Source organism: Misgurnus anguillicaudatus, chromosome 7, assembly GCF_027580225.2.
Source record: "Misgurnus anguillicaudatus chromosome 7, ASM2758022v2, whole genome shotgun sequence".
NCBI classification, from domain to species: domain Eukaryota; kingdom Metazoa; phylum Chordata; class Actinopteri; order Cypriniformes; family Cobitidae; genus Misgurnus; species Misgurnus anguillicaudatus.
Window position 1 is genome coordinate 36,623,662 of NC_073343.2, and position 15,094 is coordinate 36,638,755.

General features: G+C 34.6%; 2 protein-coding genes across 2 annotated transcripts in view; one reads left to right on the plus strand and one right to left on the minus strand.

The window, feature by feature from the left end:
• The first annotated feature begins 6,575 nt into the window (after positions 1-6,575).
• On the plus strand, positions 6,576-9,461 carry gchfr (GTP cyclohydrolase I feedback regulator). Its single transcript, XM_055172852.2, has 3 exons — positions 6,576-6,735; positions 7,852-7,946; positions 8,781-9,461. The coding sequence occupies exons 1-3, from the start codon at positions 6,691-6,693 to the stop codon at positions 8,917-8,919; spliced, it is 279 nt and encodes a 92-aa protein (XP_055028827.1). The 5' UTR covers positions 6,576-6,690; the 3' UTR covers positions 8,920-9,461.
• Positions 9,462-11,491: 2,030 nt separating this feature from the next.
• The window catches only part of dnajc17 (DnaJ (Hsp40) homolog, subfamily C, member 17), a 35,528-nt gene continuing 31,925 nt past the window's right edge, over positions 11,492-15,094 (minus strand). The window contains exon 11 of the mRNA XM_055172951.2: positions 11,492-11,805. Coding sequence (XP_055028926.1) covers positions 11,689-11,805 — 117 coding nt within the window. The 3' untranslated portion in view covers positions 11,492-11,688. The remainder of the gene's footprint in view (positions 11,806-15,094) is intronic.

Sequence of the window (15,094 nt, forward strand, 5' to 3'; positions counted from 1 at the left end):
ATAAAAGTATAAAACTAATACACTTACTGTACTCACTGCAAGGAAACAGCACAGATCTATAGATAGTGTCTCGATCTGCTAACAATAAACCTGATGTGCTGTCTTCACTTCCTTCATTAAGACAGGATTTCCTTTATAAATCTTTCAAAAGTCACAATATAAAAAGTGTGATTTCCTTTCACCATATATTTTACCAACTGTATTTATGAGTATAGTCCTACTGATGTACAACAAAATGAAAGAATAAAGCCAACATTAAAGTTAATAATTAACGTTTTATAAAAACATGCATGTGTGTGTATTTTAATAAACAAAAGAATTACACACAGTGCACACATATATATTATGCAAAAACAAACCTTTATTTTGTATGCGATAATTTGCATTAATCAGTATTAACACACAGATCTCCTTCATCAAATTAAAAGCACAATCGCGATTAATCGCATACAAAATAAAAGTTTGTTTATGCATAATATATGTGTGTGCACTGTGTGTAATTATTTTGTTTATTAAAATACACACACACACACATGCATGTTTTTATAAAACATTTACATGAATATTTACTTAGATTTGTATATATTTTGTATTATATACAAATAAAAAATATACATAAACATGCATTTTCTTAAATGTATGCATATATGTGTGTATTTGTGTAAATAATATTTACACACAATACACACACAAATATAATATGCAAATACAAACTTTTATTTTGCATGCAATTAATCGCGATTAATCTTTTGACAGCCCGAAGCAGTGCAGTAACAACAGAAATTCAGGGGGACATGTAGCACTACATACTAATACTGCAAATATATACATTTCTTTGGGCAAAAATCTGTTTCAAATATATTTTTGAATTTGTAAATATATTTACTTTTAACCTTCATATATTAACACATATTTTAAAATGTATCTCATTATATATATATAAAAGTTTTCATAAAATGTATGAAGTATAAAAGGTATAAAATATTAAATTATAAGTATATCTTTTAGGTTGAGCAGGTTAAATTAAATTTTAACCTTTTCAAACATGTTATGTTTACAGGTTTGTAACATACAAAGTCTTTCTTTCAATGCAATGTTGATATAAATGCTTTAAAATATTTCAAAATATACAAACAATTGCCAAACAACTTAAGAAACATTTTTGTTAACATATTTTAAAACATATTTCAGAAAATATATTTTTTGGCCATTTCATGTATATTTTAAAACATATTTAAAAATGTTTTTGCTGTATGGGTATCAGAAGAACCTGGGCTGTGTGAATTAAATTGATCACAATAAAACTCTATTAAACAACACATGGAAAAATCATAGTGTGAAAGGACGGACTTGACCTTTCCTCTAAATGTAAAGTGTTTCCTCCGGGCAGCCCATGGGAACAGACCTGAGATCAGCTCAACTGCAGTGATAGTGACCAGGCAGGAAGGAACTGTATAGGACACAAAGGAAGTTGGTAGCACTCCAGGAACATATTCTGGCACAACAATAACAACCCAAAAATTATTCTGGACTGAAGCTATAAAGCTATAAAGCTCTCCAGTTTCCTGTTTCCTTTATAAAATATTAAGAAGCACCAAAAAAACTTGAATATATTTGCCATCTATTTACAGACACAAGAAATCCAGATTCCAAAAGACATCAACTTGATGCACACATGCAAAAATTAAAGATTCGAAACTAAACATATCAAGACGGCTGCTCAGTCGCCATACAAGAACCAAAAAAATAGTAGTCAAGATGTCAGACTCTCCTCTTAACAAAAATATAAAGATCATTGAAGAAAGATCATATCATGATGAAAGTCTGTCATATAAGGCAACTCTCACCAGATACATCCACTTGTTTGTTTTACAGTTATTGTATGTAGTTCAGTATGTAAACCGTGCAAAGTATGTAAATCTATTGTGTGTACAGCACACCCGTATGGCAAACATTTGCCAAAATGTGCAGTATACAGCAAAGTACATTCACTGTGAAGAATAAATTATTCTACAATGCATTGCAACTGTCCTGATCTTCATCATTACTTTAAAGTACAAATGCGAAAATGTAAGAAAGCATAATCAGATGTTTACAGTGTTCACATACTCTAACTCGTATCTTCCTCATTTAATTGTTCATACATTTGAATGCCAATATAATAAAGTGTTGAATTGATATGTTAAAATGGGTTTTCAGGATTATTATTGTTAGTCAAGCACTGCATAAATACAGCACAGACAAAAGGTTTGATCTTATTGATGATGTTTATCAAGCTTACACTGTTTTTTAATGAGATGCTTTCATTTCCTCTGTGCTCCAGTAGATTATAAGCTCATATTAAAATGATAAAAGCTGCTTTCAGAAAGAAATAACCCATTTTAAACATTTAACCATAATACTCAAAGAACAAATTCTTAATCAAATAAATGTGAAACTTATTAAAAACTTGTTTGGGATCAGGAGTATTTTGGAACATAATGATTTAAATCATTCCCACCAACATGTCGCCACTATGAGATGTATCAGTAAATGTCCAATCAATTTGACAGCACAAACAAAAGCAGTAAAAGTGCATTGACTCTATGAGACCCTGGGATCAAACCCATGACCTTTGAATTCTTAAAAAAAAAGTGAGCTACAGTTCACCATTTTATTGATCTGTCTGTTATATATAGATATTTACTCTGACTGCACATTTATGCATATATTCATATTATTCTTGAAACATGTTACTTCATCTATTCTATTATATAATATTACCTTAATATACTTCATATATTACACATCCATTTTCTCATTTTCAGAAACAAGTTTCAGGCAATGAGTGCTATAAAACATAACAAACATTCAGAAATATGCTCTTAATCTTTAACTTTTCATTAAAGTTTAACCTTTAACACAATGTTAACAAAATCAACAGGATCATTTAAATAAATTATAAATAAAAACAGTGAAAGTTGACAGAATAGTGCAGAATGGTAAAATCATAGACACAACCACATAAACAAAACATAACACAAGAAATAAAATAAAAAGATAAATAATTAATAATAAAAAAGGGCCGTCACCTGAACATGATCAGACAAAGAGATCAAAGGTAGAGCAAATCCTAAGAGAGTCCTTAAAGGTTTCCATATTAGTAGATAATGAGATTACATTCAAGTCATTTTCCACATCTTTCAGGAAGACAGAGAAGACAGACAGGTTTAGAGTTGGAGAATTTACATTTGTGAATAATAAATAGATTGATAACTAAGCAAACATTATCTTTTGTGGGGTCTGCATCGTAAAAACCAAATCTTTATACGTACTTAGAATCCTGACAAAATCTTTCACTTGACAAACACACCAATATCTTTCCATATTGACAAAAATACAAGTTTGTATAACACTTATATGTATGCATGTATGTATGTATAAAATATTATATAATTATATAAGTGTATTTGTGTCAAACATGAAAACAAAAGTTTTTCCTATGCAAATGTAAATATAAATGCTTTAAAATATATTTTTGGGGGATTTAAGAATATATTTAAAATTAAATTTACTCGAATTGAGTCTCGAAGTGCATTATGGGTAACGTTATTCTGTAGCGTACACATGAGCCGTCCGCTTTGGTCTTAAACACCGCTACAAAATTATTATTATTTTTTTCAAATAGTGCAGGTATATGGAGCGAGATATGCGTCTTTATTACATGCGATAAATTAAATGATCTGAGAGAAATAAAACAATTTGAAAGAAAAAGTTATCACACTGATAGCAAAGAAGCATTTCATGAGAAAAAAAAGAATATTTGAGAGAAAACGTTTTTTTATACCAATAGCAAAAAATAATAATATTTGAGACTAAAAAAAGTGTTGAGAGAAAGTATTTTCTCATGATAGAACATAAAAAATATAAATTTGAAATTTTTAAAATTATTTCTGAGAAAAAAAATCTCTCAAGTATATGTTTTTTGCTATTAGTGTGAAAACATTTTCTCTAAAAAAAAAAGTGTTTCTATCAAAACGCTTTTCTTTGCTCTCGATGCAATTTCTTGCTCTCGTGTCAGGATTTTGCTTTCTCTGTGAAAATTGTGTCATGGGCGGGGCCACGTTCCTATTGGCCAGTCGGGTGAGCATCGTCTTGTCTTGGGAATCGCACTGAATCATTACACCGTTGTTCGGTTCACCAGATAGATGCCGTCTCTGCTTTTAGTTGAGCACGGACACTAATGTTTAAGTAAGATGATGACACACTCGATGGATAGCTGGCTGAGCAAGTTCACAGCACTGAAGATTAAACATTAAAAAATGAAATGGTACTCTTATTCATGAATGAATGTGTATTATATTGTTAGCTTGCTAATCGCTAATTAGCCATCATGCTAGGTAAACTTGCAAATGCCAAATAAATGTTTTGATTCATTCCTTATTTAGTGAGTAGTGATCTAGTTTCTACCTTTGCACTTGCTAGCCTCAAAGCACCTGAAGAGTAACTGCTTGTTCATCATATACAACCTCCTGTATAACTTTCAACCAACGCTAGTGTGCATGGAGGAAGTACAGGCCTAGCTGCCGCAGCGCGGGGGGCCACACACGTCGGGGCTAAGATGACCACAGTCTCGATGTCGTACGTGCCAGTGGTGGTATATCATAACTTAAATGTGTTTTTTTGTTTTCATAAAAATATTAACATTGATACCATTATAATAAGATAGCTGCTGTTGCAATCAGTGTGAACAGATGCACTCAGTCTCTCAATATCACAACTATGGTCATATTGAATACACAGCTATGACAATAAATAGGGCAACAAAGTAATAATAATAATAATTTGTTACACTTATTTAGCGCTTTTCTGCAACACTCAAAGCGCTTTACATATAAAAGGGAGAATAATAATAATTTGTTACACTTATTTAGCGCTTTTTTGCAACACTCAAAGCGCTTTACATATAAAAGGAAGAATACGGTAATAATAATTTGTTACACTTATTTAGCGCTTTTCTGCAACACTCAAAGCGCTTTACATATAAAAGGAAGAATCTCCTCAGCCACCACCACAAAAAATAAGCTTTGGAGGAACTTGTGAGATGTGAACCATATTTTTATTAACTTATTAAATTAAAAGATCCATAACTTAGTAATTATAGATTAAACATATGCTTTGATACTCAAAATAGTATTGGGGAAAAAATACTCGAGTCTCACGCATTCACAGTGAATAATTATTCACAGAAATAATAATTATTATTTTAACACATTGTTTTGTGTTAAACTATTCAACACATTATGTGTTATTTCGTATTGATTTTGAGTTCATGTAAATAAAACACTAGATGTGTTGTCCTTATAAGAAAGATGTCTCAATTTAACACATTCTTTTTAAGAGTGTATGTAAAATACGGGACAAATCGCGTCCCGTATTGATTTGATACGCGTCATTTTGCCTGTAAATACGGGATGATTCCGTGTTTCACGGGACAGGTGGCATTGCCACCTTCCATGCACAATAACGCTGGTTGAAAGTTAAACAGGAGGTTGCACATGATGAACAAGCAGCCACCCCCCAGGCGCCCCGAGGCCAGCAAGTGCAAAGGCAGAAACCAGACCACCACTCACCAAACAAGGAGCGACCCAAAACATCCACCTGGCACCCGCAAGCTCACCCAGCACGATGGCCAACCAGCGATTAGCAAGCCAACAACACAACACACATTCATTCATGAATAAGAGCACCATTTCACCCTTCAATGTCCAATCTTCAGTGCTGTGAACTTGCTCAGCCAGCTATCCATCGAGTTGTGTGTCATCATCTTACTCAAACATTAGAGTGTCCGTGCTCAACTAAAAGCAGAGACGGCATCTATCTGGTGAACCGAACAACGGTGCAACGACCCAGCCCGACCCCCAAGACAAGACGATGCCTTCCCGACTGGCCAACAGGAACGCGGCCCCGCCCACGACACAACCCCCACAGAGAAAGCAAAATCCCGACACGAGAGCAAGAAACCGCATCGAGAGCAAAGAAAAGCGTTTTGATAGAAACACTTTTTTTTTGGAGAGAATGTTTTCACACTAATAGCAAAAAACATATACTTGAGAGATTTTTTTTCTCAGAAATAATTTTAAAAATTTCAAATTTATATTTGTTATGTTCTATCATGAGAAAATACTTTCTCTCAAAACATTTTTTTGGTCTCAAATGTTATTGTTTTTTGCGGTTGGTATGGGAACTTTTTCTCTCAAATGTTCTTTTTTTTCTCATGGGGTGCTTCTTTGCTGTCGGTGTGGTGGCTTTTTCTTTCAGGTGGTTTTGTTTCTCTCAGATCATTTGGTTTGTCGCATGTGGTGAAGACGCATATCTCGCTCCATACAGGTAACTTAGAGGCTAACTAAGCACTAGTAGTTAAAGTGATTATAAAAGACAAACAGCATTGACATTGAGTAAAAATATTTATATGTAATATATAAATCTATATGTCAAAGTAAAACAATATTATAATACCTTATATTCATAAAATTCACTATGAAACCGTCTGATTTGCAAGACGCTGATTGGTGGAGAGCGATGGGCGTTTTCGCATTCCTCCGGGAGCGCGCGAGCGCGTGCACACGTACAGCACAGCGTGGACATCAGAAGCGACGCGGCGTTTGAGAGATCCTCGTCTTTATTCCGCTGGAAAGTTAGGTTTGGTGAATGAGAAGAATGCCGTATCTCCTCATCAGTACACAGATCCGACTGGTGTGTATGAGACCTGAATGATCATCTTTGTGATTATGATGATGTTGTTATGATAAATACACTCGAGGATAATACGTTAAATACTCAAGATGTTATATAAGTAACCTACATCTACATCTGATTGTATTTGTTATCACTGCGTGTTATTATCCCACGTGATCTGTCTGTCATTCATCACAAATGTTTTTAAATCAACAAATGTAGTTTGTAATACATTGTGATATTGTAGTAAGCTGTCATGTTCTGTAAGTTTACCTTTGGACCTTTAAACACAACAAAATGAAAATGAATTCATGTGTTTATAGATTCAAACTTTAGCATGCACACTAAGACAAGAACACATAAGTATATACTGTAAGAATTTACTCCTTTTTTCCTTCTTTACATTTTAATGTAGTTTTGTCTTGAAAGACGGCAGATGATCTCACAGATAAGCATCGTCACTGACGGATCATACTGTACTGTACCTTATGTTTCCTTAATGTTTATAAACCTGTTAGCTAAATATAAACAGCAGCTTTAGTAAGTGGTGATGAATTCACTTGTAGCATTTATTTAAAAGATAGGACACACACACACACACAGATAGGACATGCACAGTTTTAGGAAAAACACCTGACAGAAGTAATACAGTAGTCCATCATCCCTTGCCGCTTAATAGGAATTTTTGGAGTAACTTCTGTTTCATATAAACTTACTAAAAAACAAACTCATTGTTTGCCTTTATTATGCTCTTAGCACAAAAAATTATACTGATGAGGTGAAAGGATCAGAGACCACATCTCCTAAACAATGGATTTATGATTTCCTCTCTTTCCTAAAGTAAAAAATAGAAACTCCTTGAGAAGCAATTTAATACCATAATTAGTTCATCTTTCAGCTTCTTTTATTTTTTCCTTTTTATTTTTCTCAATTATTTCAGTTGTTATCAATTATATGTATTAAAATTGTGTATTTCTTTGTTAAAAAAAAATACTTGTTACTAGATTTTAAACATATCTTCAGTTGTGTTGTTTCAAACAAAGTCCATCATGTCAAAGGTTTCTTTCTTCACAATAAACATCACATTACATTTCCTGATTATTGTTAACTTCTTAAAAATCTTCTTGTTTTCAGGAGACGGGGCCAACCACGGTCGGGGACGAGTATTCCGATCCCGCTGTCATGAATTACCTCGGAGCCCGGAAAACCACCATGCTGGGAAACAACTTGTAAGTGTTAAACTTCTACTTTGGCCTTTGTGATCCTCACTGGAATTCTCCACACCAGTTCATGTTCAGCTTATATAACACATCTGACACACATCAGATCAATTTTTTTTTTTTGAAAATATGCAGTGCTATGAGTCTCTGAGTAAATGGACAAAAGCGTTTGGTAGCCTGATGTTGTCAGGTCTCATTTTCATCTCACACACATATAGGGTTGCAAAATTACGGGAACAAGGCTGGAAACCTTCCATGGGAATTAACGGAAATATATGGGAATAAGCTGGAAATTTTGCCTATAACAGGGAACATAAATGTAGTTTTTAAAAACAAATCTTGCATCATCATTTTCTTTAACACAACCAGATTTAATGCAATTTCAGTTGAATTTTTACCCTGCACCTGCTTACTGAAGGGACATTGAGGCCACACCCCCTGCATGTACTTGCATTCATCCATAATATGCATGATCATTTCTTGAAGCCAGTACACAAAATAATGTATGATATGTAAAATCAAATATTTAAATGTAAGCTAGCACTATTCTTATAATTATAATAATGTTTATGATGCTTTTGTGTTACTCAATAAAAGTATCATTTAAATCGGTCAAGTCGTCATTTAAATTTTTTTTTACCTTGCATGCATGTCTGCTTATGACCAATGGAAACTTTCCACTTGTGTTTCTGTCTGTTAGTATCAGGAATGCAGGCTAACAGCATGATTCTGTAACAAATAAAGTGCACGCTAGATAAGCTTGTTATATTTAGTCGGATTACATTAAGAACTAAACTGCTCGTTAAAATCATGATTGAGTAATTGTGTTTTTTTTACTCACAGCTCAGAGTACCACGTTGATGAACCTCCACGACTCGTCTTAGACAAACTAGAGAAGATCGGCTACAGGGTTGTTAACATGACAGGCGTGGGCCAGACGCTGATTTGGTGTCTTCATAAAGAGACAAGTGACACTTTGTGATTCTGTGTGTGTGTGAGGTAAACATGGTTAAGGTCTTTTAAGATGAGTTTGAGCCGAGGTTGCTGTACGGAGGTCTCGTGACTTCTGTGTGAATCTGAGATGCAGTTAAACTTACTGGCATCTCATGAGAAGTCTTATTGCCTTGCAAAAAACCTGGAGATGGAGAACTGACAGGTTTACAGAGTCATTGTGATTTTATGTATAACTAATACATCTGATCCATGGTCTTTAAATTCATTTAGAGACATTCTGTATATACTGTATGCTTATGTAAGTACATTGGGTTTGGGGTACATTATTATTGTTGTTGTTGTATGTTGTATAAAATTTCTCTATATATATTTACAACTTTGAATTGTAAGTTCAATTTGTTTTTTTCCCTTATTTTTTTATTTTTGCTTAAAATCATTTGATTATAAAAATATAAGAACATTCCAAATTTTTGTATTGTAAAGATGAAAATTGATGTACATCGCAGTAGATCTTGGTATATATTGTTTGTTTATGTGAGAATAAGTGTAATAAACAATATTTGAACTGGATTTTTAAAAGTATTCATGGGTTACATTGAAAATTCTGGGCATTTTCAAGGCTGGAAACTTTAATGGGAATTTCAATTTTTGAGCCCAAGGACTACATCAAATCAAGTAAGTTTTGATGATAAAACTTAAAGGGGCAGTTTCCCGGACCAGGATTAGCTTAATCCAGGACTAGGCCTTAGTTTATTTAGGAAATATAACTAGTTAGAACAAACATGCCTTACTAAAAACATTACCTGTGTGCATTTTGAGGTAAAACAAAGGGCACTGATGTATTTTAAGATATGTCAGTGCAAATTGTTTTCAGTTTGGACAGCTCTTAAAAGTGTTTTAGTCCAGGACTAGTCTAATCCCTGTCCGGGAAACTGCCCCAAATAGATATATTCGATCTATATTATAATAGTTGGTTACACTTTATTTTGATAGTCCACTTTAGACATTCTACTAACTATAAATACATTTGCAACTATACGTCAACTAACTGTCATTAGTGTATTAGTAGACTGTACGGGTTGGGGTTAGGGAAGAGGTTTGGGTTAGTGGAATAAATTGACATGCACCTGCTAAGATACTTACAGACAGTTGAATATCTGTTGAGATATCACAATAAAGTGTTAGTAGATATTAAGCAGACAGTCTACTAATTCTCTAAAGATTGGTAAATGATAAACTTATAATTAGTAAAATGTCTAACGTGGACTATCGAAATAAAGCGTTACCTAATAGTTTAACTAGCAAATGACAAAATATGTTTATACAGTAGCTAGCAAAAAGGTAAATCAGATATCTATCTAAATGTAAGCTAGCACTATTTCATTGAACATTTATTCTTCTTCTACATTCTGCCAGCCAGTTTTCTGTTATCATACAGAATTACTGTATACCATCCAAAAGTTTGGACCCGTTACTACTTTTAATGTTTTTGAAAGAAGTCTCTTATGCTCAGTAAGCCTGCATTTATTTGATCAAACATCCTTCAGAAATCATTTATATTAGAATGGGAATGGGCTTGATGAGCGGAAGTATCAGGAATCTTCAAAATATCTATAACTTGTATGAATGTCTGATTATGACCAAAGAAAATGTTTATTAATATTTGTATATGATATAGTTTATATAAAATTCCCTAAATTTCAAAAGAATTACCGTGAATTCCTGTTAAATTTCCAATTTGGAATATTTCTAAAATCCGTTAGATTAAGTTCCCATGAAACCTTCCACCCCAGTTACATGTGACGTCACATAATGGTGTGTTGGCCATTGTAGAGCGAAACTGCAACATGCTTCCATGCGGTTTTAAAATGAAAAGTCAGTCACTAATATAAACTTTTATATCTTTAGTGCGTGGATGTTTGTCCCCGTCACAACTGGGGATATACGCTGGGTTTGACACCCAACCTTTCATCTTCATTAATGATCCTCCTGTGATGTTCATGGTGAGTGCTGGAGATCTCTATGTTATACCTTTTCCAGGAATACCAAAGAACCGTGTAATGGCCACTTTGTGTCGTGAAAAGAGGAAATAGAGAGGATGATAGAGCAGAATGAATGTGTGGACCACAGATTGAAGTTCTGCTGATGCGAAGACGTCTGGAGGAGAGACTGCTTGGCTTTTTGATGGTGTGTAGACCACATGATAAAAGAATCAAAGATGATAAATACACTGCTCATGAATGGAGATCAACATAGAGCAACAAACATGAATGTTTCTTATGAACACAAATGTACAACACAGAAGGTAAACAGAACAGAAAGTCCCATCCACTGCAGCTGATTCTGGTCAAGGTCTTATAGAAACCATCTGACCTCCAGCAACTAACCAAAGTTTGTGTGATTTTTACATGTGTGTTTATCTGAAATACACACATATGACAGAATAGCTTTTACAAACGGTTAAGAAACGTGCACTGAATTTCTCCATCTGAAGACTAAAGCAAAACATCACAACCACAGACTTCTGTCGTTTAGCTGAAGGCTTCAGATATATGAAAAAAAAGACTGAAGCCACTGCAGGTATTACAGTGAGATCTGAGTCTCGTGTCATTCAATACTTTATCCAAAATGTAGTTTGAAAGCATTCACAAATCTGTCACAGCATTAAATAACAAAATATCAAAATGTTTGAATGTACATGCAAACTTTAAGCAAAACATAGAAACTGTGTTTAAAATTAAGACAAAAAAAGTTTTATTGATCTCTGGATGTTAAATGTAAAAAGATGTGTTTATGGTCACACCGTCTCCTCATCCTCTCTCTTCATCTCTTCTATCAATCTCTTTCTCTCTTCAGCCTGTCTCAGTCTCATCAGGACCACGCTCTCATAATCACGCTCATTGCGTAAAGGACCCTACACACAAAAAAACATATACGTCAAACAAACAAATGAAGTTATTGTAAATCACACATAATGAAATTACATTCAGCAGTACACATTTAAACATTTATACAAATAAAACTTCTGGTGTAAAGCCACAGCAAAAGGTAAATGCATTTTGTAACACCTGAAAAAAAGTTATTTAAAGAAGTTGTTTTAGATATGGTTCAGGTTATTGATCTGGAAAACAATCACAAGTGAAGCATGAAAAGGGTTATTTCATATCTATAATGTTCACTTTAGAAACACCACTGATAACAAACAACATTCACAGTCTTGTAGTATTATTGTAAAAATGTCCGAATCAATCACGGTGAGTTGTGTAAAAAAGAAGTTCATCTCTAGCCAGAAACTCTCCGTTTAATCTCTCAGCGGTTGCTGAGCAGAAATACAAATAGAGAAGTGGTTTGGTACGGTTTGTTTATACTCGTGGTCCTGCTTGACTGGCCTGTTTTAAATCACGCAAGAGCCTTTCAGAGAATCTGAGGTCACAATCCTGACTCAGGCATTCTGATGGACGCGTGTGAAGCTTTACTGGACTGTTTTGGCTCGCTGTTGCATAATTCAGAGTATTAGATCACAGACAGACACTCATAGTATTTTCTTCATTGATCCGTCGAGCCCTGAAGCAGAAAACATCACGGCTCACTGGAGTACAGTACTGATACAGTAATACTCAAACCTCACACAGACTCAATTGACTCGGTTTATAATATTGCATCATAGCCGTGGGATTACAGGAAATGTACCGAAACCTTGAAATATCGGTCAACAATTCTTTAGCATAATGTGTGTCATTTCTGTGAGTCATTTTTATCAAAAACGACTGAAAAAAATGAATTAGATGAAATATCTACTGCTTTGTTATTAAAACTGATCTGTAGTTAAGATCGATTATATAATACACATTTTGCACCGTAAGTGCATTAGCTATGAAACTAATTTAATCTACTTGTTTATTTTGCTTGTTATCAGAAATAAACTACTTTAAAACATTGTTATTGATTCTTTGTGGAGTACATTTTTGGTACATTTGTTCCACGAAAGCCATTTGTTTATGTTGTTACTGCTGAGACTGTCATTTCGGATACAATTGTCTGTCGAATGCATAAATGTATTGTAAAAATAATGACTGCTGACCGATGACAAAAAAAACGTTTGGACAAAATCCTGTAAAAAAACAGTAACATTCTCATAGCGCCACATTATTCTTTAAATGGTTTACTGCATATTAAACTAATATATGAGAAAGTAAATAATGTTTAAATATGCAGAATAAAATATATTTAGGATAATAGCTGTTGTATAAAGTCATCTGATGATATCAAGTGTCCTTTGAATTGACCTGATTTTCTTTCTGCTGGATTACGTGCAGCGTTCAGAGTTAAAAGAAGAACAGAGATTTTTCATCCGCGCTGAACTATAAATAAATAAAAACACAGCACGGCCGTTCTGCAAAACAAACGTGTTGTTAAGGTTTTAAAGCCAGAGATGAATCCGTCCAAAGGAACTCGTGTCTGGATTTGAGCATGTGCGTGTCTATGAAAACTAGGAATACCGAGAGAGAAAGTGATTGTGCATCTGGAAGAGATGAATGGGGTCTCTCACTTTAACCACTGTACAATGAATAAAGCAAGGAGAAAGAGAGAGAGAGAGAGAGAGAGAGACAGGGAAGCGTAGCATTCCGGAAGCAGGGCTGCCATTAGCATTCCAATGCCATGATCTCAGGCCTCCATCAAGCACCTAACCACCAAATATCACGCAAACTCAATGAAGAAAATAAACAACCTCTGCATCTTCAATAAACCAAACAACAGAGATAAAACGAGTCATGTCTTAACAGAGCGACTTTCCGAAGGGCACTTTGTTGAATCCAGGCCCAGAATGAGACGAAATGGCCCAGTTTTGTTTTATTGTCACGAGAGATAAGCAGAATCAGACGTGATATTCTCACGTGATAGTGTGTGCAGGTCTCTTCTGTAAGCAGGAATAAACAATGATACATCCAAATGAGATTCTTATCGGATTTGTTAGAAGAAACTTAAATGAAGCACATGTTGCGTGACATCCTCGAATACCACGAATGAAGCAATGCAAGGTCAAAAAAATATATAACCCAAACATAAATACGGGTTCACTAGCGGAGAGGACAAACATGTGAATTACTGTCTGCCAAGAACATGAAACCACTGAAATTCAACAACGTCAACGACAATTAGAAAGCAAACACTCGAGCTACATTAAAACTGCTTTTGCTTGGATTTATGCCCTACGTGATCAGTTTAGTCAAATCTTTTGAACGTTTGGATTTTATGCACATTCTTGTATGCAAAACGGTTTTGGCAACGTCACAAATTCCCAGGAGATTTTCTTTAAGCCATGATTTTCAGGCATTTCAATTAAAGAATGATGAAAGAAGTGAATTTGAGTATTTTAACATTATAGAACGCAACAAAGACATTGAGCTGATCTACTGAATAAAGCATAAAACTGGATTTTCTGTCTGTCAGGAGGAGCACAATAAAATACGACTAATGCAGTAATTTTACATCACATCTTTATGTAGAAAAGCCAAACGTTTGCAGGAGACAGCACTTCTGTTGAGTGTTTAGCCAAGATTTAGGTCTCAAGAGAAGATAAACGTGAAGACCACAGAGCATAAACTCTCTCTCTCTCTCTCTCTCTCTCTCTCTCTCTCTCTCTCTGCTGCCAGGTCGACTAATGCAACAGCACTGATGTCATATCTGAGCTCCAGGGCTTTCCTGTTTGCAGTCAGGAGGAGAAACCAATAGCAGCTTTGGCGATGACATCACTGTCAGCGTTCTTGTGCATTGAATCAGCCTGGGACTCAGATTCTTCCTTTACGCTTCTGACATTGTTGCGTGTAAAACTGTGAGTCACAAGCACCAAACGTATATCATCAGACCTCAGAGCAGCAGGAGCACCATCAACTGTCATCAAAACCTTTCTGGTGACTAATTGAACACATACTGTACAAGGGTTTGATTCCCAGCAGGACCCATGAAAGGTTTTGTGTTGTAGTGGTTTCAGCTTAGTTCACCTCTCATTTGCATAACCATCACCATACTGAACCTGAAGCTCAGGTGACTACAAACAGACTGTACTCAATCTGTGACAAAGAAATCTTACTGTTTCTAAATGTTCTTATATACAGAAATCTCACATGTAACAGACACAAACTAAGAGCAACAAAATTTCAATTATGATACAATTTAATTATTCTCTTGTATTGAGACATCTA